General features: G+C 44.1%; 1 protein-coding gene across 5 annotated transcripts in view; it reads right to left on the reverse strand.

Annotated features, from left to right (window-relative positions):
* The window catches only part of LOC133151183 (ribosomal protein S6 kinase beta-2-like), a 47,883-nt gene extending 23,819 nt beyond the window's left edge, over positions 1-24,064 (reverse strand). For 2 of the 5 annotated variants that reach the window (XM_061273987.1, XM_061273983.1), the window contains exons 1-11: positions 23,743-24,064; positions 23,373-23,433; positions 22,724-22,761; positions 21,529-21,643; positions 17,110-17,178; positions 16,873-17,020; positions 16,120-16,177; positions 15,710-15,810; positions 15,307-15,397; positions 2,180-2,270; positions 263-370 (exon numbers count right to left, since the gene is read on the reverse strand). In XM_061273987.1, the coding sequence (XP_061129971.1) occupies positions 263-370; positions 2,180-2,270; positions 15,307-15,397; positions 15,710-15,810; positions 16,120-16,177; positions 16,873-17,020; positions 17,110-17,178; positions 21,529-21,643; positions 22,724-22,761; positions 23,373-23,426 (873 nt within the window). In that variant the 5' untranslated portion in view covers positions 23,427-23,433; positions 23,743-24,064. The remainder of the gene's footprint in view (positions 1-262; positions 371-2,179; positions 2,271-15,306; positions 15,398-15,709; positions 15,811-16,119; positions 16,178-16,872; positions 17,021-17,109; positions 17,179-21,528; positions 21,644-22,723; positions 22,762-23,372; positions 23,434-23,742) is intronic. The other 3 variants (XM_061273985.1, XM_061273984.1, XM_061273986.1) reach the window with 3 other exon arrangements.

Genomic DNA, 24,064 nt, shown 5'->3' on the forward strand with positions numbered 1-24,064 from the left:
TGTGTTTTTCCCCACTTTATGCACTTGAATAGAAAGTTTGAAAAGAAAAAACATCCATTAGAAGCTATAAAGCATCTTAACCAGGCGTGTTAAAAGTGTCTCTTGCTGTGTGTGTGTGTGTGTGTGTGTGTGTGTGTGTGTGTGTGTGTGTGCGTGTGCGTGTGCGTGTGCGTGTGTGTGCGCTCATGTGCGCGTGCATTATTCTATAAAAACAGCTCATAACAACCAATGTTGCATATTTATCTTTGTTAGTGTTACTGACCTTCTTGATGAGGTCCTTGGCATCTATGGTCAGATACGGAGGTAGGTTAAGTTTGCATTTCAAAATTTTATCAATGGTCTTTTTTCTGTTCTCCGCTGTGAATGGAGGCTGAGAGAAGTACATGTTGAAGTATCAGTTATTAAAGGCAAAAACCTTTTCCATCCTGTCTTAATCAATGAACAGAAGTTGGCGCTTTGCAAGCTAATATATTAACAGCAAATGAACAATCACGTGAATGGAGGCTGAGAGAAGTACATGTTGAAGTATCAGTTATTAAAGGCAAAAACCTTTTCCATCCTGTCTTAATCAATGAACAGAAGTTGGCGCTTCGCAAGCTAATATATTAACAGCAAATGAACAATCACAAATCACAAAAACTATACAAGTTAGTCTATCACATTCATAGAGGTACAGTGTTGCAGATTTGATAGTCACGCATGCATACTAGGGGTGTAAATCGTGGGTTTTGTCACGATACGATATAATATCGATACAAAGAATCACGATACGATATTTGACGATATCTTAAAGCCTGCTGTGATTCATTCACGATATATCACGATATAGTGCTCTACGATCGATATATATATATATTTTTTAAATAAAAAATATAGAACAATATCCTGATTTATAACAATTCATACGCAAAATCAACAAGGTACTGCAAACTCTTTATTTAGGAAATTACAAGATACAAAGTGCTTATTTTAACACTGAACTTTGATGTCGTGTTTTTTCTTTAAATGTGCGGCGAGATTTGTGCTCCCTGAATATTTGATCACCGCATGGCAGGATTTACAAACTGCACGTGTCTTGTCCGTTGAGCCATCTTTTCTTTGGAATCCAAAGTGCTTCCAAACGAATGACTTGAAGCCTAAAGGGGAGCAAATTTCCTCGTCTTTTTGGACACTAGCCATAGCACCAGCCCAGGAGCCGCGTACTAGTTGTCGACTCCCCTTTCACGTGCCTGCTCTCCTCACAACACAACAACGCCGCGCACTGCTATCCGGAAAGAGGAAGCAAGCAACAATGAACTGGATTTCAAAATAAAGTCGCGTCTAATGTCCGAGGTCAAACACGGCAATATAAATCGATGTTTACGTTTAGCATCGATGCCAATAAATCGTAGAGCATTATATCGATTAATCGATTTGTATCGATGAATCGTTACACCCCTAATACATACTGTACAATGACTGGAGACATGATTCAAGGTGTCACATGAGTAATAAGGTACCCACCTTGAGCTCACAGTGCTCAGTGCTTTGAATACCGAAGGTAGAAAAGCACTAAACACGTGAAAGCGCATTTGTCATTTAACATGATCACTAAGTAGGGGAATTAGGAATAGAAAATAAAGACGCCTTCTTTAGAGAGAAAGTGTTGACCGCAGACCAACACAAAACGTAAACAGTAATTGTGCTAATACAGAGCACTGAAAAAGGGGTTAAAAAATATATAAAATCAGTGACTAAATGTCTTGCACTGTTATATATTTGAAATGTAAAAATGTAAGTGTGTGTGTGGGGGGCGGGGGTGGTAAAGAGGCATTCCCATGTCACCTAGTAGACATTGTCTCTCCACCTTCTCCTCGTGGATATGCCTGGAACACCTTACCGGGGGGACAGCCTAATTAGATGCCCGAGCCACCTCATCTGGCTCCTCTTAATGTGAGAGGGAGCAGCAGAAAATAAAACTGAACATTTTCGACCCCTAGAACCCATTCCCTAGTGAGCACCGAAGGTTTGCGAGTGAAGATTTGGAAATGTAGTGAATTTTGATTTTTCGTCAGGGTTTGTTCAAGTTCACTAATGGACATTTGATGACACAGATTTTCTTGTCTCCAAGAAACAAACAGGCCGCCGTGTCAGTAACGTTCTAGTTCTCAGATTCCCTTTAACACAGTTTCCAGCTTACCGATCCAGTCATCATGTCATACATCAGGGCTCCAAGGCTCCACCAGTCTACTGCTCTGTTATGGCCTGACCTTGTAAGGATCTCAGGGGCCCTGCAACACAGAGTAAGACCAAGAAAGTGAAGCAGCACACAAGTGATTGTTCACAACTATGCACACTCTAATATATACATGGCATGGCCCAAAATGGGGAAGACACACTATAGACTTTTTTGTATAAACAAGTTGAGTGGAAGTCTTGACGTGTGTGCTGACTACTATTTCACTCTAAAGCAGGGGTCCCCAAACTTTTTCCTGTGAGGGCCACATAACTTTTCCCTTCTCTGATGGGGGGCCGGTGTCAGTTTGTAACAGAAAAAGTGTGACGATCGTAGGGGAGCTTAAAAAATCTATTGTTTTCCAGAAAGCCACACGTAACCAAATAACGGTTATTTAATAACCCTTTCCAGGTTCTTTACAGAACAAAAGTCAGGAAACAAATAATAACACTATTAATGAAATAAATAATAACTAAATAACCCTCTCTGAGTTCTTCACAGAAAAAACAGGAAATAAATAATAACTAAATAACTCTCTCTGGGTACTTCATAGAAAAAAAAGCCATGGAACATTAACTTTCTTAACAGATAAAAGTTCAGCTCAGTTGTCAGAGCAGAATCTCTCTGACACATATGAGCAGTCTCTTGAAGTTCTTGTGTTCCTTCCTTATAATCCTTTTGTAGGTTCCAGTAGGCTTGTAGACACCGCTGTCTTTTTTGTTAAAGTTTGCTAGTGCGTCATAGTCTGGAGTAAAATTTGTTGTGGCAATTCTTAGGCGAGATCCGAGGTGTTGGTCCGTTTACCTCGATCTGTGACGGGTTGATGTTGACGTTCATGTGGCTGAACGTCGCGTCGCGTACGTCGAGCCAAATTGGCCACTCTTTTTTAACAGTCGGCACTCACTTCTTTTTTTCGGGCCACTCATTTTAATGGAAGGATTCCAGGGGAAGGTTTGTGGGTGGCTTTAGCGCAAAACTGCATCTGAAAGCTCAGCGCGCGAATTACAAGAATGCTGTCGTCACAGCCCACGCTCTAAATTCGGGACTGATCCAAATAGAGCGCACGTGCGCCATGTCCGTACTACTGAGTACGTACACGCACTTGTGAGTGTGCACCGAGCTTTCTGACACGGCTTCCGGTAGTAAATGCGCAGGCGAGCGGTTCCCCGTCTACTGGGGAAACGCAGTCATTGCAGGCAAAATGACCCAAAAAAATGTTAATAATACAATTTATTCAGGGTTGGCGGGCCGGATTAAACGGTCCCGTGGGCCGGATGTGGCCCGCGGGCCGTAGTTTGCCCACCCCTTCTCTAATATATACATGGCATGGCCCAAAATGGGGAAGACACACTATAGACTTTTTTGTATAAACAAGTTGAGTGGAAGTCTTGACGTGTGTGCTGACTACTATTTCATTCTAAAGGCTCACATGCACTGCATCACCAACAATCATCACCATATCATATGCATATAATGTGCAGGTAACATTTCTGTCCACTTGGGGTCGCCATCCACACATTCTACATTAGCCACGCCCAGCTCCAGTCCTTGAGGGCCGCTGTCCTACGTTCCATGTCTCCTTCTTGCAAAACTGCTGATTCATATGATCAGCTCATCAGCTTGATACTGATATTGATCATTTGAATCAGGTGTGTTGCAGCAGGCAGACATGGAGAACAGTTAGGACAGTGGCCCCTGAAGACCAAGTTTGAACTCCCCATTTGCACCGTATAGCAGTGGTCCCCAACCCCCGGACGAGTAACTTACATTATTTTCATTTTACTTATCTGAGTCTGAACGATCTTTTAATTTGAAAAATGGACAGGATTCCCTCTTACACCTGGGTGACGTGAACATAACATTATTCGATAACACTTTAATTTTGTTCATAACTGTTTTCCTTCAATTCAAATAAAGTGGAAAGTCTTGTTCATTAAATGTAATTACACCGACAAATCAGTTTATAACAGTCTGACAGTTGACAGAAACATCTCATGTTAGGATATAAAGATAAATATTTCTTAACGTTTGACAAGTAGGTCTGCAATGTCATTTCTATGACAGCTTCTGGTTGTTTTTTTTATGTCAAGTAGTCATGACAGACATCTTAAATAATGTCAACTTAGCTTCAAAAGTGGCACAATTTCTATGTCAAAATGTCACGACAAAGACATTTGAAACAATGCCAACTTCGCATCAAAAGTGATATAGTTTACCGAATGACACTTGTCTGTCATAAGGATTCTTTCGTGTTCATGATAGGTGTGTCATGTCTTGAATATGACAGCCGTATGACAGTGTTACGAATAATTAAATAAAGTGTTACCCATTACGCATGTTGTTGGCGAGATGTTATGAGGATGCTGCTAGCAAAGTTGCATAGTACACAGTGGATTCACATTTATTATTATATTATACTGTGGTATTTGCACACAGAATCCACCAATGGAACTAAGTATTTAAGGGTGTGTTGGGGATGTGGTGTTTATGTGGTAACGCACTTCTGTTGTTCTTCCTATTACTTGCTTTACCGGTATGTTTAATTAAGTCTTTAGCGACACACCTCCTGCGTCGATTGTGAGTGATGTGAGTCACCCCGCTCACTCTTTGTTCGAGCTTCTGCCCTCTGGGAAGAAGTACAGAAGCATGCGCTCCCGCACCACCAGATTCTCAAACAGCTTCATACTCCAGGCAGTCAGGATCCTGAACTTGCTTCCCCGTTCTGCGTAGCGTCCTGTACTTTTACTGTCTGTATGCACACTGGCTTTTATTCGTTGTGTTATCTATTTATTTATTATTTATTGTTACTCTTATTTATTGTTTGTGCCTTCTTGTTTTTTATATTGCGTTGTTTACTTGTGTGTCTATCGTGTAATTTGTCTTGTCACCGTGGGATAGGGAAAACGTAATTTCGATGTCTTTGTGTGTCTCGGCATGTGAAGATGTTGACAATAAAGCAGACTTTGACTTTTGACTTTGTATTTCCTTCGCGATCACATTACCATTGTTTTTTATGGCACCTTAAAGCCCGGTCCGTGAAAATATTGTCTGACAATAAACCAGTCCGGTTTGTGCGCCTCATTAAAACTGAATAACAAAACTGAGAATTACAGTCGAAGTCCGATTTGTGCACCTCATTAAAACTGATTGAATGAAAAAACTAAGAATCACAAATATTTTTAAGTTTTCATGGTAGCTCAAATATGGAGCCCGTCATAAAAACGTGGTTGAGGTGGAGGCAAGTTAGATGAGATCAGCGCTACTTTTGTCACATCAGCTAGCAAGCAATGATACAGCTGGCTAGTTAATGCAGCGATACAAATTGCGCTGTGACACCAAAGTAATCACCGCAGCCATGGTGGCAAATAAGCTACGCTTCTGATGAGTGCCTCATGAATGGTTGTCATCTCGTCACAAGAACGATACCTGAAGGAATCAACAGAAGATGGAGGATACATGCAAATTGCTAAGATTAACGAGTTTCGCGAAACACTTTTATTGTGCTTGAGTTTACTTTTCAAAGTTTGGTTGGAACTGCATCAAACCAGGATGTATACAACTTTGAACAGCAAAATAGTTGACAATTTAATAACTGTATAGAGAGAAAATTATCCATCATAATGCTAAGCAGATCTGTAAGCAAAAACTGTAAATTAATAATAATACATTAGGGCATGAGTCAAACTCAAGGCCCGGGGGCAAGCTTCGGCCCACTACATCATGTTATGTGGCCTTCGAAAGTGTGTCAGAGTCTGTTCTGTGTTAAAATCTGTACCAGTTGTCACCTAATAAATCACATTGAATTATTGCAGGCATTTTCTTGTTATCAATAGTCTTTATACAGTAACTTCAACAAAACTGTTAACCTTGACTTCAAATATAGTTATCCATCAATTTATTGTGTACAGGTAAAATAACATGAGGACGTGATTAAATATTTCTATGGTTCCACAGTTATACCGGCTTGCAGTCAGTGCCAAATATTAGTTTGACACCCCTGCATTAGGGAATACATCTCCCAGAGAGGAGTTGCCAATAAGATTGAAAGTATTATAATATAGTATATTGAAAACTCATATCACTTGTTATTTTTTTGTTTTCACAATACAGTCCTGAGATGCGATTATGACTTTCAAAATTTGCACAATAATGTTCTCAAAAAACTTTTGTTTGAAATTGCCCAGGTCATTCTTTTCTGGACAGTAATATAGTCTGCTTCTACTCACAATGTAAATTTACTAAATAAAAATGTTTGATTACATAAAAAAGGATAACATTCATTTATAGTCATATTTTGATTGTTTAGGAAAACCTATGCTTCATGTACAGAAGGCTGTAACATTGTTTGCATGCTGTGCTGTTCTATGTGCATGTTTGTGTTGGCAGCGGCTCTGCCTTGTGTTCCCGCTCCGCATGTCACGTGACTCCATGGGGTGACGCGGCATTCTCCGCGCATGAGCAGGGCAGTCCGGAAGAGAGCAGTTCACGGTATGGTAGTGTTGAAGTTCGCTAGTCATAGTTGAAGCGAAGTAAAGCCGAGTTCATGACCAAAAAAATCAATAAACCTGTCCATCCATCCATCTACCTTTTGGCCATTCCCTGTGTTCAAACGTCCTTTGCGGCCTCCTGTATTCTGACCGATACACCATCTTGTACACTATATACACCCCAGATCTAGCGTATTACCCTCCCTAACATTGTGGTCCTTCGAGCCGGATATAGTGTTCAGGATGGAGCAAGATCAAGAAAGACACCTGGATGTGAGGCCAAAACGTCGGACGCACCCCCCAGCTTGGATGCAGGACTTCGAGGTGGACTACGTGGGATATGAGCACAGCGGCCAACCACGTTGGGACTCGTTTACACCGACCCCAACAGGCAGACCGTCATACCCACAGCAGGGACTAGTCCAGACGATCTCCTTGCATGCACCTCAACTTCACCCGGAGAGCTTCGAGGATGCTGCTCAGTATAGAGCCCCTCAGCTAGCCTCAAGCTTCACCCGGAGGAGGAATGCGGATGATAGAACCTTAGCTGCACCTGTCCAGTCATACCAACAACAGCCAACCCAGCACCCGATGTACCACCCGAACCGCCAAACCTTACAAGATGAGAATGCGGTTCTGCGTGAGACTCACGAAGCCATCCATGCCGGACTGAAGGAGCTAAATAAAGCCCGTAGTGACCTTCAGCAGCTGATTGACGTGGCCCACTCTCTAAGAATAGGCACGAGTCAAGTGAACATCCCTCTACCAGCATGTTCCGGTCCCACACCACCTGATGGGGCCGTCACTGCGAGCAACAGCTCGACATTCACTGAGTCAGAGAAAGAGGAGGATTGGCCTGATCCCCCGCCATGGCCTGAACCCGAGGAAGCTCTAAACGACGACCTCAGTGCCTTTAATCTGGGAGCTAAGCAGTTACCTCCTTACCTGACTCCACCGAAGACCAAGCCTCTACACTACAGGCCTCAGCCACAACCAGCCCAATTCCATCATCCACAGTTCATTCCTTCTAGCCGTGAGTCCTCCCATGTTCCTCCTGTACCGCCATGTAACTTACCCTTACCTCTAAGAGCGTCCCCAACTGGTCCATCACATCTTCAAGTGCCACACTCTCACAGAACCACCCCTTACATGCAACCTCCATTCCCAGAGCCAGTGTACAGAGGACCCTAACAGACCATTCCCAAGTTCACTTTCCCAGACCCTAGTGAGTTTGCCCGGCTACGTATAGCATTGGAGAACCTCCTCCCCTCCAATGCTACAGAACTCTTCAAGTATCAGGTACTAGTAGACCATCTTAAGTTAGAGGAAGCCAAACTGATATCTGACGCCTATCTAAACTCCCCAACCCCCTACACCAGGGGTCACCAAACTACGGCCCGCGGGCCGGATACGGCCCACGGGACCGTTTAATCCGGCCCGCCAACCCTGAACAAATTGTATTATTAAACTTTTTTTTTTTGGTCATTTTGCCTGCAATGACTGCGTTTCCCCAGTAGATGGGGAAGCGCTCGCCTGCGCATTTACTACCGGAAGCCGTGTCAGAAAGCTCGGTGCACACTCACAAGTGCGTGTACGGACATGGCGCACTCGCGCTCTATTTGTATCAGTCCCGAATTTAGAGCGTGGGCTGTGACGACAGCATTCTTGTAATTCGCGCGCTGAGCTTTCAGATGCAGTTTCAGCCACATGAACGTCAAAATCTACCCGTCACAGATCGAGGTAAACGGACCAACACCTCGGATCTCGCCTAAGAATTACCACAACAAATTTTACTCCAGACTATGACGCACTATCAAACTTTAACAAAAAAAGACAGCGGTGTCTACAAGCCTACTGGAACCTACAAAAGGATTATAAGGAAGGAACACAAGAACTTTAAGAGACTGCTCATATGTGTCAGAGAGGTTCTGCTCTGACAACTGAGCTGAACTTTTATCTGTTAAGATTGTGCATGGCACAACAGAAAGTTAATGTTCCATGGGTTTTTTTCTATGAAGAACCCAGAGATAGTTATTTAGTTATTTTTTTAGTTGTTTTTTCTGTGAAGAACTCAGAGAGGGTTATTTAGTTATTATTTATCTCATTAATAGTGTTACTATTTGTTTCCTGACTTTTTTTCTGTAAAGAACCTGGAAAGGGTTATTAAATAACCGTTATTTGGTTATGTGTGGCTTTCTGGAAAACAAGAAATTTTTTAAGCTCCCCTACGATCGTCACACTTTTTCTGTTACAAACTGACACCGGCCCCCCATCAGAGAAGGGAAAGGTTATGTGGCCCTCACAGGAAAAAGTTTGGGGACCCCTGCCCTACACGGACACCATGACAGCTCTCTATGACAAATATGGTCAACCTCATCAGCTTGCCCTAAAGAAGATATCCAGCGTCCTGGATGGCCCAGAGATCAGGCGGGGTGATCCAATGGCGTTCCAGAAATTTGCCCTTCAAATTCAATCACTGGCGGGTCTCTTCCAGACCTTGGGCCACGAAGGAGAAATTGAACTAAGTTGTGGCTCTCACGTAGCTCACCTACTGAGTAAGCTTCCTCCTGAACAGCGGGCCGATTACCGCCGTTCCCAGCCCACTCGATCTGGAGCCACATCCACCTTGTGGGACCTGTCAGAGTGGCTTCGCCACGAGTCATGGTGTCAGGACTTTGACGATCCTACCAGTAGCCGGAGCTCCAAGGAGAAGCAGAGCACTAAATGGAACATTCGTCCTGTGGCTAAGCAAACAGCAGTCCTGCATAGTAGCCAGGAGCCCTCAGTGGAACTAGTTAAAGAGAAACCTGTCAAAGGGAAAGACAAGTCCAAGGTATACTGTGCCTATTGTGAGAGTACAGACCACTACCTCAGCCAGTGTAGTGGTGTAGCCCAGCTCACCAAAGACGGGCTGAAAAGGTGGATCCAGGAGCACAAGCGGTGTTGGCGCTGTGCCCGTCAACACTTCGCCGCTCAGTGCGACCTCAAGAAACCCTGTAACCTTTGTCAAGGCAAGCACCTTCTCGCTCTCCACGAGATTAACATAAGACCTGAGAAAGTTAAGGATGACTCACCTCCAAAGGCTGAAAGCTGCCTGACTACCTGTGCCTCCGAGTCCTTCTACCTTGACCGACCAAATGTGGGGAACCGAGTCATGTTGAAGGTGGTGCGAGTACACGTGCACTATGGTAGTCAGAAGTTAGACACCTATGCTATACTGGATGATGGGTCTGAGAGGACTATGCTGCTCCCCACCGCTGCTAAGTCACTAGCCCTTAACGGCGCTCCCGAAGACCTCCCACTGCGCACAGTGCGCTCGGACATCCAAGTTTTGCATGGCCATACAGTGTCATTCCGGGTCTCCTCCCCCACCAACCCTAATGTCATGTTTAAGATCACTGATGCCTTTACAGCCAGCCATCTTAATCTAGCCCCACATAGCTACCCAGTTAGCCACCTACAGAGGAAGTTCAAGCACCTGCGTGGAATCCCTATTCCTACCTTCCGAGAAGTAAAGCCCTTGCTTCTCATAGGTTCAGACCAGCCCCACCTCATAACCCCCATCGAGCCTGTCAGGCTTGGTCCTCATGGTAGCCCAGCAGCTGTCCACACTAGACTGGGGTGGACCTTGCAGGGCCCGTGTCAGTCGACGGGGCGGCCGGCTCACCCAGCTCAATGCCTGTTCACCTCTGTTCCACCACCCATGGATGATCTCTACAGGCATGTGGAGAGACTCTGGCAAGTGGATACAGTCCCCTACAGGCCAGAGAGGGAAGTGACACGATCCAAGCAGGATCAGAAAGCCATAGCCCTGCTGGAGACGAAGACAGTACGTACCGAGGTGAGTGGCATCCTTAGATACGCTACTCCCCTGTTACGCCATGCGGCTATGCCACTATTGCAAGCACCTAAAGAATCAGTTATGGCCCTGCTGCGGAGCACTGAGAGACGCCTGCTTAAGAACCCTGAGCAGGGACAAGCATACCAAGCAGAGATGCGGAAACTCATCGAGTCAGGCGCAGTGCAGGAAGTTAGCGAGGACACCTCATCAACGGAGAGCTGGTTTATCCCCCATCACCTCGTGACCCATAACGGGAAGAACCGCCTCGTCTTTAACTGTTCTCATCGATTTTTGGGCCAGTCCCTTAATCAGTTCCTCCTACCGGGCCCAACTCTAGGTGCCTCCCTGCTAGCGGTCCTATTGAGGTTCCGAGAATGTCCCATTGCAGTCAGTGGGGACATTAAAGGGATGTTCCACCAGGTCCGTCTCCTCCCTGAGGATCGCCCCCTTCTGAGATTCTTATGGAGAGACCTAGAGGTAGAACAACCACCCAAGATCTTTGAATGGCAGGTCCTCCCCTTTGGGACCACCTGTAGCCCATGTTGTGCGACATACGCCCTCCAAAGCCATGTCAAGGATCCCAGTAAGTCAAACAATGACATGAGGTTCTCCGTGGAGCACTGTTTCTATGTCGACAACTACCTGCAGAGTGTGGCTACACCCAGCGAAGCAAAGGGTCGGGTGGACCGGCTCAGGGAGCTCCTCGCCTCGGGCGGCTTCGAATTGCGACAGTGGGCTTGCAACGACCCAAATGTTCTCAGCCACCTACCTTCAGAGCTCAGATCCACCAGTCTAGACCTGTGGCTAGCCCAAGATAAGTCCAACCCGTTTGAGTCGACCCTGGGCCTCAGCTGGAACTGGCAGGCAGACTCCCTAGGCTACAAGCAGCGGTTAGTCCCTTACGATGTACCAACCTTGAGGAACATTTATAGAATCGTAGCCTCACAGTACGATCCATTGGGATACCTGCTGCCATTCTCCACTCGCGCCAAGCTCATCCTAAGACAGCTGTGGGACAAGCAGCGAGGTTGGGACGATCCTAACCTCCCTCCTGACCTGCTACAGGCTTGGTCCTGTTGGGAGGCGGAGCTCAAGCATCTGCCGGACATTACCATGCCACGTCCGTATGCGCCTGCTGATAGCCCCCGCGAAGGGACCACTCGGCAAGTGCACATCTTTGCTGACGCCTCAGAAAAGGCCTACGGGGCTGTAGCCTTCGTCCGAACCGAAGACAACCAGGGTAAGGTACATTTATCCTTTGTTCTGGCTCGCTCCCACATAGCCCCTAAGCGTGTGCATTCTGTACCTCGCCTTGAGCTGTGTGCGGCTCTTGTAGCAGCGCAGTTGGCTTCCACCCTTAAGAAAGAGCTTGCTCTCCCAGTACACAGCACAGTATTGTGGTCTGACTCTACCACTGTACTCACCTGGCTACTTTCACAATCCATTCGATACAAGGTGTTTGTAGGGTCAAGAGTAGCTGAGATCCAGGACCTTACGGAAGGCTTTGTTTGGCGCTATGTAGACTCAGACAACAACCCTGCCGACGACCTGACAAGAGGGAAGACATTGATATCCCTGTTGGAGCCCAATCGATGGTCACACGGACCCGCCTTCCTTCTACAGGGTCCAACCACCTGGCCAGAAATGCCACACTGTATTCCACCTGATGATGCCGCTGAATTAAGGAAAGGTGCTTTCTGTGGGTCCACCGTCACCTCACCTGACATTGGCATTCTACAAGACAAGACATGCAACACCTGGCAGGAACTCATGGACGCTACTGCAAGGGAGCTTCATGGCCAGGCCCCTCCGGTTTACTCACCTACCGCTGAAGAATACCGACAAGCTGAGGTACTCATCCTTCAACGAGCCCAGAAGCAATCCTTTCCAGACGACTGTGCTCAGCTGTCAGCAGGGAAGCCCGTGAAAACTTCGAGTCGACTCCTTACTTTAGCGCCAGTCATCGACGCCTCCATCGAACTAATCAGAGTAGGAGGCCGGTTACGCCGTCTAGAGGGCCAGAACGAGGTCACCCCACACCCTATCGTCCTCGACGCCTCACACCCTGTGACCCGCCTGCTCATAAAGAAATATGACCAGGACCTTAAACACCCGGGGCCAGAGCGAGTCTTTGCAGAGCTGCGGAGGACCTATTGGATCATTCACGGCCGTGAAGCAGTTCGTCGCTATCAACGTTCCTGTGCAGATTGTCAGCGCTGGCGGGCCAAGCCTTCCATACCTAAAATGGCTGACCTCCCAACTGCACGCCTCCAGTTGCATAAACCCGCCTTCCACGCCACTGGCATGGACTGTTTCGGTCCCATGTTAGTAAAGGTTGGACGACGCCATGAGAAACGCTGGGGTCTCATCTTCAGGTGCTTGACCACCAGAGCGGTACATCTGGACCTCATACGAAATATGGACACTGATGCTTTCCTGATGGCTTTGAGGCGATTCATTGCCAGAAGAGGAACCCCCTCGGAACTGTGGTCAGACCATGGGACCAATTTCAAGGGAGGAGAGAAAGAGCTTCGGGAAGCCTTCACAAGTATGTGTCCAACCCTACAAAGTCAACTCGCTCAACGTAAAATCAAATTCAACTTCAACCCCCCAGCAGCCCCTCACTTTGGTGGAGTATGGGAGAAAAAAGTACGAGCAGTCAAGTCTGCACTCCGCACCTGTCTAGGTACTGAGCCTATCCATGAGGACGTCCTCTCCACCGTCCTGTTGGAAGTGGAGGCCATTCTCAACTCAAAACCTTTGGGCTATGTGTCCGCTGACCTGTCTGACGTCGACCCCGTGACCCCCAATAGCCTCCTACTGGGGCGGCCTGATGGATCACTCCCCCAAATTGTCTACCCGAAGAGCGGAATCCTGAGCCAAAGGCGCTGGCGGCACTCTCAAGTCCTTGCCGAACAGTTTTGGTCAAGATTTATCAGGGATTACCTACCGGGATTGCAAACAAGACAGAAATGGCAAGCCTCCCCCCCCGACCTCCTGGAGAAGTCAGTGGTCATGATCACCGAGCCACAGTTACCCCGTGCCATGTGGCCTATTGGTCATGTGACGAAGATCCATCGCAGTGACGATGGCCGCATAAGGTCAGCTGATGTCGACATTAAGGGGCATGTGTACACCAGACCAGTAGCTTGACTGGTGGTGCTACCAGCCCTCCCATCGGAAGTGACTCAAGACTCTCATAAAGACTGATGAGCCTTCATTTGAAACAAATGTGCCCTGCACATTTGGGGGCGGCTGTACAGAAGGCTGTAACATTATTTGCATGCTGTGCTGTTCTATGTGCATGTTTGTGTTGGCAGCGGCTCTGCCTTGTGTTCCCGCTCCGCATGTCACGTGACTCCATGGGGTGAAGCGGCATTCTCCGCGCATGAGCAGGGCAGTCCGGAAGAGAGCAGTTCACGGTATGGTGGTGTTGAAGTTCGCTAGTCATAGTCGAAGCGAAGTAAAGCCGAGTTCATGACCAAAAAAATCAATAAACCTGTCCATCCATCCATCTACCTTTTGGCCATTCCCTGTGTCCAAACGTCCTTTGCGGCCTCCTGTATTCTGACCGATACACCATCTTGTACACTATATACACCCCAGATCTAGCGTATTACCCTCCCTAACACTTCAGGTACCTAAAAATAAACAAACAATTTCTTCTATCCTCTGATGTCATTTGTTTCTTTGATTTCTAATATGTCTTATATCCACTTTGAAGTCCTACACCAATCGTTCATGTCCGTTTCACCAGTGTATAAAGTGAAGATGTCACATCTCGTCCCCAGTTTTGCTATGTGTCTAGGTTGCCATAGTTTCTGTTCGCGTCGCCCCTCGCCTCCTGTGTCACCTCAATCAATGTAACCGCTAGGGGTGTAACGATTCATCGATACACATCGATTAAATGATATAATGCTCTACGATTTGTTGGCATCGATGCTAAACGTAAACATCGATCTATATCGCCCGTTTTTGACCTCGGACATTAGACGCGACTTTATTTTGAAATCCAGTTCATTGTTGCTTGCTTCCTCTTTCCGGGAGCAGTGCGCGGCGTGTTGTGAGCAGAGCAGGCACGTGAAAGGGGAGCCGACAACTACGCGGCTCCTGGGCTGGTGCTATGGCTAGTGTCCAAGAAGACGAGGAAATTCGCTCCCCTTTGGGCTTCAAGTCATTCGTTTGGAAGCACTTTGTAATTTCCTACATAAAGAGTTTGCAGTACCTTGTTGATTTTGCGTACGAATCGTTATAAATCAGGATATTGTTCTATATCGATCGTAGAGCACTATATCGTGATGTATTGTGAATGAATCACAGCAGGCTTTAAAATATCGGCAAATATCGTATCGTCGTTCTTTGTATCGATATGATATCGTATTGTGACAAAACCCGCGATTTACACCCCTAGTAACCGCTGTCACCTGCCTCGTGTTTCGTGTTTTGTATTTAAGTCCTGTCCTGCCCCTCACTCCCCGTCGGATCAGTGTGTGTTGTTGTCGTACTGTCTTGCTGTCGTAATGTCCTGCTGTCTTCTTGTTTCACGTTACGGTCAGTCAATCTAGTTGTTGTTTTCTTAAGTCATGTCAGTTTGCTGAGCCTGTCTTTTGAGTTCTTCCAATAAACCGTGACAGAAAAAAGTTATTTTGAGCCTTGGGATATATAATTGACGTGTCTTGGATTGTTTTTAGTGTTCTGATAATAACATGTAAATAAGTTATGTAATAATTAATATGCTGGTACGCTGAGTGAGCGATACTCACATGTACTCAATGGTGCCGCAGAATGTGTGTGTGACACTTCCATAATGAATTGACTCCTTACAGAGGCCGAAGTCCGTTAGCTTGATGTGTCCTTTAAATACAATAAGAGAAAAAAGAAAAATTTGCACTTTAACGGCACTAATTCTGTTACTATTAAGATTAGTCAGTGGTAAAAATTGACCTTATAATGAATAAAACCTTGGTTATGTCAATAAAGCTACAGACATGCAGACAATATTTTCAGACCACCAAGTCATATCATTATAATGATGGATAATCGAGAACATTTTAAAAAGCACAATAACAAGCACATGAGAGGATTTTAATGTATTTCATACAAACACAAAAAACAAACTCTTAATGCATGCATTGTAGAGCAAATCATATATTGTCTTAATTTTACCTTGGTGATTAAGCATGACGTTTTCAGGTTTGAGGTCTCTGTAAATAATTCCATTAGAGTGGAGGTGCCCAAGAGCCAATATGATTTCTCCTAGATAGAAACTGCCAATGCACAGTTTGTTAATGACTAAAATCAAGGTATAAACATAAATGCTACATGCAGGTAACCCCAAATATTCAAACAGTATATTTTGTAACCTACAAAACAAAAGCCTTGAAAATCATCTGACCATTAAATGGATTGTGGTTTGCTGTTTTTTTTTGTGAAATTTAGTATAAAACAATATAGTACAAATAAAGTGAAAATGTCTGTGATTTGCTTTGTGTTGTTCTTATCTTTTTAGCAAAATACCGTGATATATAATTTAATAATAATTTCACATTTTTTAGAAGAGGTTAGAGAATCCTTACCAAGCAGTGTCTTCCATGAAGATGCCTTCCTTCTCCAATTGCATGAATAGCTCTCCTCCTGGTGACATACAACTGCAGGTAAGGTATAACAGTCCAGTCCTCAAGAGTACAGCGACTGCGTAACCTCTAAGGTTGAACACAATCAACTCCAAGACAGGACAAATAACAAAAAAAGAGTTTAATACAAATGAGGACAAGAGGATGAAATAAAAACAAGGTTAAAACATTTTAGAAATAGTACAAACAATAAGTACACAAGACACAATGTCTAACAATGGTCTTTGCAATGAACTATACAAGGAAAAAAGTTAAATAGCAAAACAAAAGAAATTATCATTGTATTAGTTTTTATTTGTATTTATTCCTTCCTGTTGTTTTTCAAGAACACTCTGGCCCGCCATGAAGGGGAGTAAGAGAACACAAAAAAATCAAAGGGAATAATTGTCATTGATGGTTGACTGCCAAAAGCTGCTGAGAGGGAGCCAGCATCAAAAATCAAAACCAAATCCAAGAATGCTGGGAAGTGCACGTCTTCATTACAATACACGGTATATACTGTGTTTGTGTGAGCTGGCGGTGAGCGGCCACATCAGGTCTTGCTCGCTTGGTACCAAATCGGTCTATACCCAAAAAAGGGGTACCCATCCCGAGTTGGAATTATATTGATGAAGCCCATTCTGGGTTTGTCTTTGATTTTAAGAACTTGATATAGTACATTGCTTAAGTAGCAAGCAAGCACCCTCAGTATCTTACCACTTAGGTACTCCAGTATGAGGTAGAGTTTACCACCAGTCTGAAAGGCATAGAAGAGATCCACGATGAAAGAATGTCTCACTGTCTCGAGGATCTCCCTCTCTGCTCGCGTATGTGCAGTGTCTTTAGCATTGCAAACAATTTTGGCCTAAATACAAACAGATGGGAGAGGCAAATAGTTAGGGACACAGTTGGCTTGTTTTTGTTGTACAGGTTAAAGGAGGTGTTCAAAAATACCTTTCTGAGAACCTTCATGGCGAATATTTTGTTTGACATGGCACCTCGAACTTTCCTCACCTGGAAAACCTGTAAAGAAATTGTATGTTGCATTGAGGTCGCGAACACAGAAAATGTATTTGTGTGGTAACCTGTATCTGCCAAAGGACATTTTCATTATGGATTTGAGATCCTCAAAAATTTCACGATTGAGATATGGTAGGAAATGGAAGTAAAACACCGGAGGGACACAAAACATTTTAGTTCTAAACCTCTCTTTGAGACGAACAACAAACAAATTTTGGGCTACCGGTATGTTCGCGCTACCTTTGAACCTTTTTTCGTGTATCTAAAAAGTGCACATAGCCCTGTTCAAATACGAGGCTGTTGTGATATTTGAAAAGAAAAAATGTGGTAAGAGTTAGTCATAGACGGTCTACTGCACGGGTGGTTTGGATTTTGGAGACATTTCAAGGGGAATGAGGAAGCAAGTGCCGCGGCAGCAGCGACGTCGAGCTTGCTCAGTCCCTGCCGGGTTGGCAGTGGACTTGTTTTTTTCTTGTATGACGACTTATTAGCAGATGTTTTATTTATATTCTATAAATTCTATAGATATTTTCTTTGCACCTGTAACATTTGAACAGTGGTTTTCTTCTATGAAACAGTTGAACATTTAGGAGTGTTTTTTATTTCAAAGTCTATTCAGTTAAACACATGAACTGGAGTGACGCCAATTAACCAGGATGGCACATTAGCCGTCATTGGTCCTTCACGACTTCATGCGATTACCTCGTCATATTTCCGTGATTACCTCGTCATATTTCAATGGTGGTTTTTTTTTTTCATTTATGACAGACATGATTTTGTTATCATTACAATACATGATATAGATGTGTAAATATGTTTCTTGTTCATATATATGCTTCATATTGTCCGACTAAAGTCTGTGGATTGTTGCGCAACACTGTAATAATACAATGGCAAACAGAAGCTTTTAATCTAAAATGGTGTACCGGTACTTTGTGCCAACGGTTTGGCTAGAACTACTCTTCACAGTGCTTGCATTTTAAAGGGATACTTTAATAATCTTGGCATTTTCAGCAGTAGAAAGGTTAATGTATTGTCTTGTGTGTACCCTCACAGAAGATTTATATTAAGGCTCTTCTATTTTTCAATTGACAATTCTTAAACAAAAAACGTGAGACATTGTCTCACTGCGGATGGTAGAGGAATCGGCTTTCAACGCGTGAATACGTGTGCGTGTGTGCGTGTGTGTGTGTGCGTACGTGCGTGCGTGCGACTGTCGTGATAATCATGAATGTATCAAATCTAGGGGTGTTTTGTCACAATACGATATAATATCGATCCAAAGAACTACGATACGATATTTGCCGATATCTTAAAGCCTGCTGCGATTCATTCACGATATATCGCGATATAGTGCTCTACGATCGTTTTTTTTTTTTTAATAAAAAATATAGAACAATATCCTGATTTATAACAATTCATACGTAAAATCAACAAGGTACTGCAAACTCTTTATTTAGGAAATTACGAGAGTATTGTAGTATACAAATTGCTTACTTTAACACTGAACTTTGATGTCGTGTTTTTTCTTTAAATGTGCGGCGAGATTTGTGCTCCCTGAATATTTGATCACCGCATGGCAGGATTTACAAACTGCACGTGTCTTGTCCGTTGAGCCATCTTTTCTTTGGAATCCAAAGTGCTTCCAAACGAATGACTTGAAGCCTAAAGGGGAGCAAATTTCCTCGTCTTTTCGGACACTAGCCATAGCACCAGCCCAGGAGCCTCGTACTAGTTGTCGCCTCCCCTTTCACGTGCGTGCTCTGCTCACAACACAACAACGCCGGGCGCACTGCTCCCGGAAAGAGGAAGCAAGCAACAATGAACTGGATTTCAAAATAAAGTCGCGTCTAATGTCCGAGGTCAAACACGGCAATATAAATCGATGTTTACCTTTAGCATCGATGCCAATAAATCGTAGAGCATTATATCGATTAATCGATGTGTATCGATGTATCGTTACACCCTTAATCAAATCCACTATGTACCGTAATTTTCGGACTATAAATCGCGTTTTTTTTCATAGTTTGGGTGGGGGGGGCGACTTATAATAAGGAGCGACTTGTGTTTTTTTTTCAAAACTTTAAAAAAAAGAAAAAAAACGTGAAACCGCGATAAACGAACCGCAATGTAGCAAGGGATTACTGTAATTTGAATTTCAAGTGACGTCAGCAGCGTGACAACGCGTCAGCAGCGCGACGACGCGTCAGCAGTGCGACGACGCGGCGTGGCGCGGCGGTTGTTTACATAAAGGACAAAGATTGACTCGACGGAGCTCTCTTTCACTTCCGTGGATTGAAGTCGGGGCCGGCGCTCGGCCGGGTGGCTGTCCAGGGACGGTGGATGGGGCTCGGATAATGCTTTTACGCACGCCCGGTCCTACTCTACCGAGCTGTCTTTCACCTCCGTGGATGGAAGTCGAGGGCCGGCGCTCGGCCGGGAGGCTGTCCGGGGACGGTGGATGGGGTCTGTCATGGCTTTTACGGACGCCCGATCCTATTCTATGGAGCTCTCTTCCACTTCCGTGCCTGGAAGTCCATGCCGCCACACGCCTGGAAGTTTGTTTTGTTAAATAAAGAGCCGTTTATCAAACCCACGTCTTTCCTTGAACTTTGTTAATATAGTTATATAGTAGATCTGTGGAATAACGACGAGGCTGACGTCAGGGCGCACGCGCGGCGATGTTGACAAAGGACGAGGAATTTGATCGATGGGTTTAATGATTTAGAGTGCACAGATGGTTTGATAACATTATTGCTTATATAATTTATATATCGTTATATGGGCCTGTGGAATATTTTGAAGTGCAAGAGCCGTCAGCGGCGCGCACGCATTGTTGACAAAGGACGATTGATGGATTTAATGAATTGGAGTGACGCAGATGGTTTTATTAACGTGTTATTTATGTACCGCAAAAACCCATGACCCTTAGCTCGCAATCTCCCATGAGCCTCAGCAAAGTGTAAACAAACAATCGCGTCTCTCAAACGAGCTCCTATAAAATGATCAGAACTGACTAAAGTTCGATCTAACGCATTGGTACTACTTACCTATGTTTCCCTTCCATATCGATCCGTAGATTTACTCGAAACATTAACAGAGCAGCCTATTTTGACATGAAATAGCCTCGCGCGTATAGCAGCTATCGTTATAGCATTAGCCATCCGCAAAAACCCATGGCCCTCAGCTCGCAATCTCCCATGAGCCTCAGCAAAGTGTAAACAAACAATCGCGTCTCTCAAACGAGCTCCTATAAAATTATCAGAACTGACCAAAGTTCGATCTAACGCATTGGTACTACTTACCTATGTTTCCCTTCCATATCGATCCGTAGAATTACTCGAAACATTAACAGAGCAGCCTATTTTGACATGAAGTAGCCTCGCGCGTATAGCAGCTATCGTTATAGCATTAGCCATCCGCAAAAACCCATGACCCTCAGCTCGCAATCTCCCATGAGCCTCAGCAAAGTGTAAACAAACAATCGCGTCTCTCAAACGAGCTCCTATAAAATGATCAGAACTGACTAAAGTTCGATCTAACGCATTGGTACTACTTACCTATGTTTCCCTTTCATATCGATCCGTAGATTTACTCGAAATATTAACGGAGCAGCCTATTTTGAAATGAAATAGCCTCGCGGGTACAACAGCTATTCGGTGACGCCCCCTGACTACAGTTACCGTAATGCTGGGAAGCGATGCGACCTTGTAATTTACTAGTCGTACTAAAACGTACTAAAACATTTTGGCAGAGCACTGTGTACAACCAGTATGGATCAACAAATTCATCACTTGATCCATATATAAGGCGCACCGGGCTATAAGGCGCACTGTTGACTTTTGATAAAAAATTAGGTTTTTAGGTGCGCCTTTTAGGGCGGAAAATACGGTAATAGTTTTTGGAATAACTCTGAATTTTACGTCAGGGCCGTTCTCAACAAATTACTTTATAATCACAAAATAATGATCCATAGTCTTTTTGATTCATGATTCATAGTCTTTAGCGGGCCACTTATGATTGATTTCATCACACAATGCTTCGGGCCAGTTTAAATTTAAGAATTTGGTCCATATATAAGGCGTACTGGACTATAAGGCGCACTGTCAGCTTTTGAGAAAATTTTAGGTTTTTAGGTGCGCCTTATAGTCCGGAAAATAAGGTAGTTATTCTGACATCTTCACTGTGGTATTTTTTTAGTGTGGTACAAGTACCTTGGCTCATTTGTGCAGTACACAAAACCACTGCTAACGTACAATTTTTGGGAAAAAATTGTCCTATATTTAGACGCAGAGTTGATATTCAAATTGCGCGCACACTATTTCTCTTATACACATGGACACACACACACACCTTGCCATAGGCTCCTTTTCCAAGCACAGTGAGAAGCTCAAAGAAATCTGGTCCAACTCTCTCACAGTCTCTATTAACAGATTCACTGGTCAGCTCCACCTCTTCTTTTTGCACACTGGATTAAACAACCAAATAAGAAACAACACATTTGAGTACATTAGGCATTTTGTGCTAATTACCTTACATTGCTCAGAGCCCTTGATTTAAACATTAACTGATTTGTCTTAATACAGGTAACAGCCTTGGTTAAGATGTTTTTAGCTTCTAATAAAAAATTGCCCTAAATGATTAAAACAAGATAGATGAAAGCAATATCCAACCTTTAATCTAAGTGCCTTTATTCAGTGTGTGTGTAGGTGGGGGGCTTTTAGAAAAAAAAAAAAAAAAAAAACTGTCGCCCACAATGCAACAGTGTGGGCGCAGTGAGCGCCCACAATGCGAGTGTGGGCGCTCACTGGGCGCAGTGAGCCCCCACAATGCAACAGTGTGGGCGCAGTGAGCGCCCACATTGTCGCATTGTGGGCGCTCACTGTGGTGATAATGCGACAGTGAGTGCCCGGCGCGCTGCGGTTGCGCGATTGGACCAAATTAAGCTCCCTGCGCACTGAGGTCCACTAAAATTTTGGAAAGTATATTAGGACTTTAAAAATATTTTCTAAATTTCAGCGACGCCTCTGTCACAATAATGCAAACAGCGCGGTGCAGTTGCACGGTCTGCGGCAGGCTACGGTTGCGGAGATGCACTGCAGTTGCTCGATCGGATAAAAATGCGCAAATGAAAAAAATGCTTAAAAAAGGCGTTTATTTTGTCTTGGAACGGATTCGATTTTTTACCATTACTTATAAATAGATTCGGAATTCGAATGATTGATTCACTTCTCGAACGGCCTTCTGGAACGGATTGTGGTCGAAAACCGAGGTTTGACTGTATAGCGTGAGGAACATGAATTCACCTGTCAAATCCAATGTTTTTATCCATCTCAAGGGGCAGTTATTTTGCCAATCAGCGCTAACTGAAAATTACTTCACAGTTTCTCAGGTGGTAACGACCAATCAGGGATCAACTTGTGAACGTCAGATGACCGAACTCAGAGATCAGATTCATCATACTATACATACATTAAACTAGCGGTGCCACATCGAACATATTATTGACTTGACTTCCCTTTTCAGTATAATGATGAATTGAACTCACTTGTCTGGTTCAGTTACGGTGCCATCACAAACATCATCCTAAGGATGGGGAACAACAAGCCCAAATAGTTAAAAGTAATGCAAGTACATTATTATGTAACTGAATGTGCAAAGTCTTGAGTCAACATTGTATTTGTTGTTTCAGCCATGTCAAAATGAATAAACTGCAGCCGCATGGTAGCACGCCAACCTCCACTAAGGCTCAACTTGCTAACAAACAAAAAACAAAAGTAAGCAAATAAAGGACAAAAAATAAAACCATTCATATAACTGTGTTTGGGTTTGTCCATCCATTTGTTTTGTTTTTGTTTGTTTTCTTTTAACTAGCTGGCTACTTCCAGTTAATGAAGGATAAAGAAAAGAAAAAGCAAGTAAAAGTAAGAAAGTACCAATCTGAGTCTAAGGGTTGGATGATTCCAATAGATGTAATGGCACTTTATTGAGTCGTGGTTGTTGGTCCATGCAATATTTCGTTGCAAACTTTAAGGAACATCGTTTTTTCTATTAATTTGTGTGCGATAAGTTGTTTTAAAAGCCAAACAACGAAGAACAATGCTTAAGACTTTTGCACAATAAAGTATAGTTACAAAAATCTGCATTGTAACATTGACTATAGAGAAGTAATCTAAGTAAAAGGGCTTAAGACATACCTCTGATTCACTGAGATCCTCAGTCTCCAAGTCTATATCGAACACTCCGGCCATTCTGAAACTGATACGAGTCAGGGAATTTAGTGTGTTAATTTGATGTACAACATAATATCCTGGCAGGTGGGCAGGAAAAATTGGCCTGTGTGGTTTAGTAAACCAATGAAAATATTGTGAAGTCAACTTTCGAATAGTTCAGTCAGCATTTGTTTTCAAATTGTAAAGCACGCAAAAACACGCCTAGTGCGTTTGAACACTTAATCAAGCTAATATGTGTTGAATGAGGACAGTCACCAGTAAAGCAAGTCAAGTGGCAACCATGTGAGGGGGCTTTCACGTTTATGTAAAAGCTTGTCGAGTTGCTATTTCTTACCGACCAACGTCTGAACTGCCGTTTACGGTCGTCACTGAGGATGACAGTTGTGTTGACAAATAGCTTAGCAGAGACAGCTAACGTAAAGTTAACTAGCTCACCTGACAGCTCTCTTACAACCGGAGCTTTCTTAGCTCACGCTGGAACACTGTAATGTATAATCCAAATTACTTTTATTTAACAACGGCGTTTCCGATTTGGGCCTTCTTCTGTAAAATTCGCAGATACTCTTCAATTGTTTTTAACTCCACTTGGGACCCAAGTTGAGCAGTCCTCGTGCAGCATTCCCGATGCTGTTATTGCGGCGTCAGTGTAGACGTCA

Source organism: Syngnathus typhle, linkage group LG3 (assembly GCF_033458585.1).
Source record: "Syngnathus typhle isolate RoL2023-S1 ecotype Sweden linkage group LG3, RoL_Styp_1.0, whole genome shotgun sequence".
NCBI classification, from domain to species: Eukaryota; Metazoa; Chordata; class Actinopteri; order Syngnathiformes; family Syngnathidae; genus Syngnathus; species Syngnathus typhle.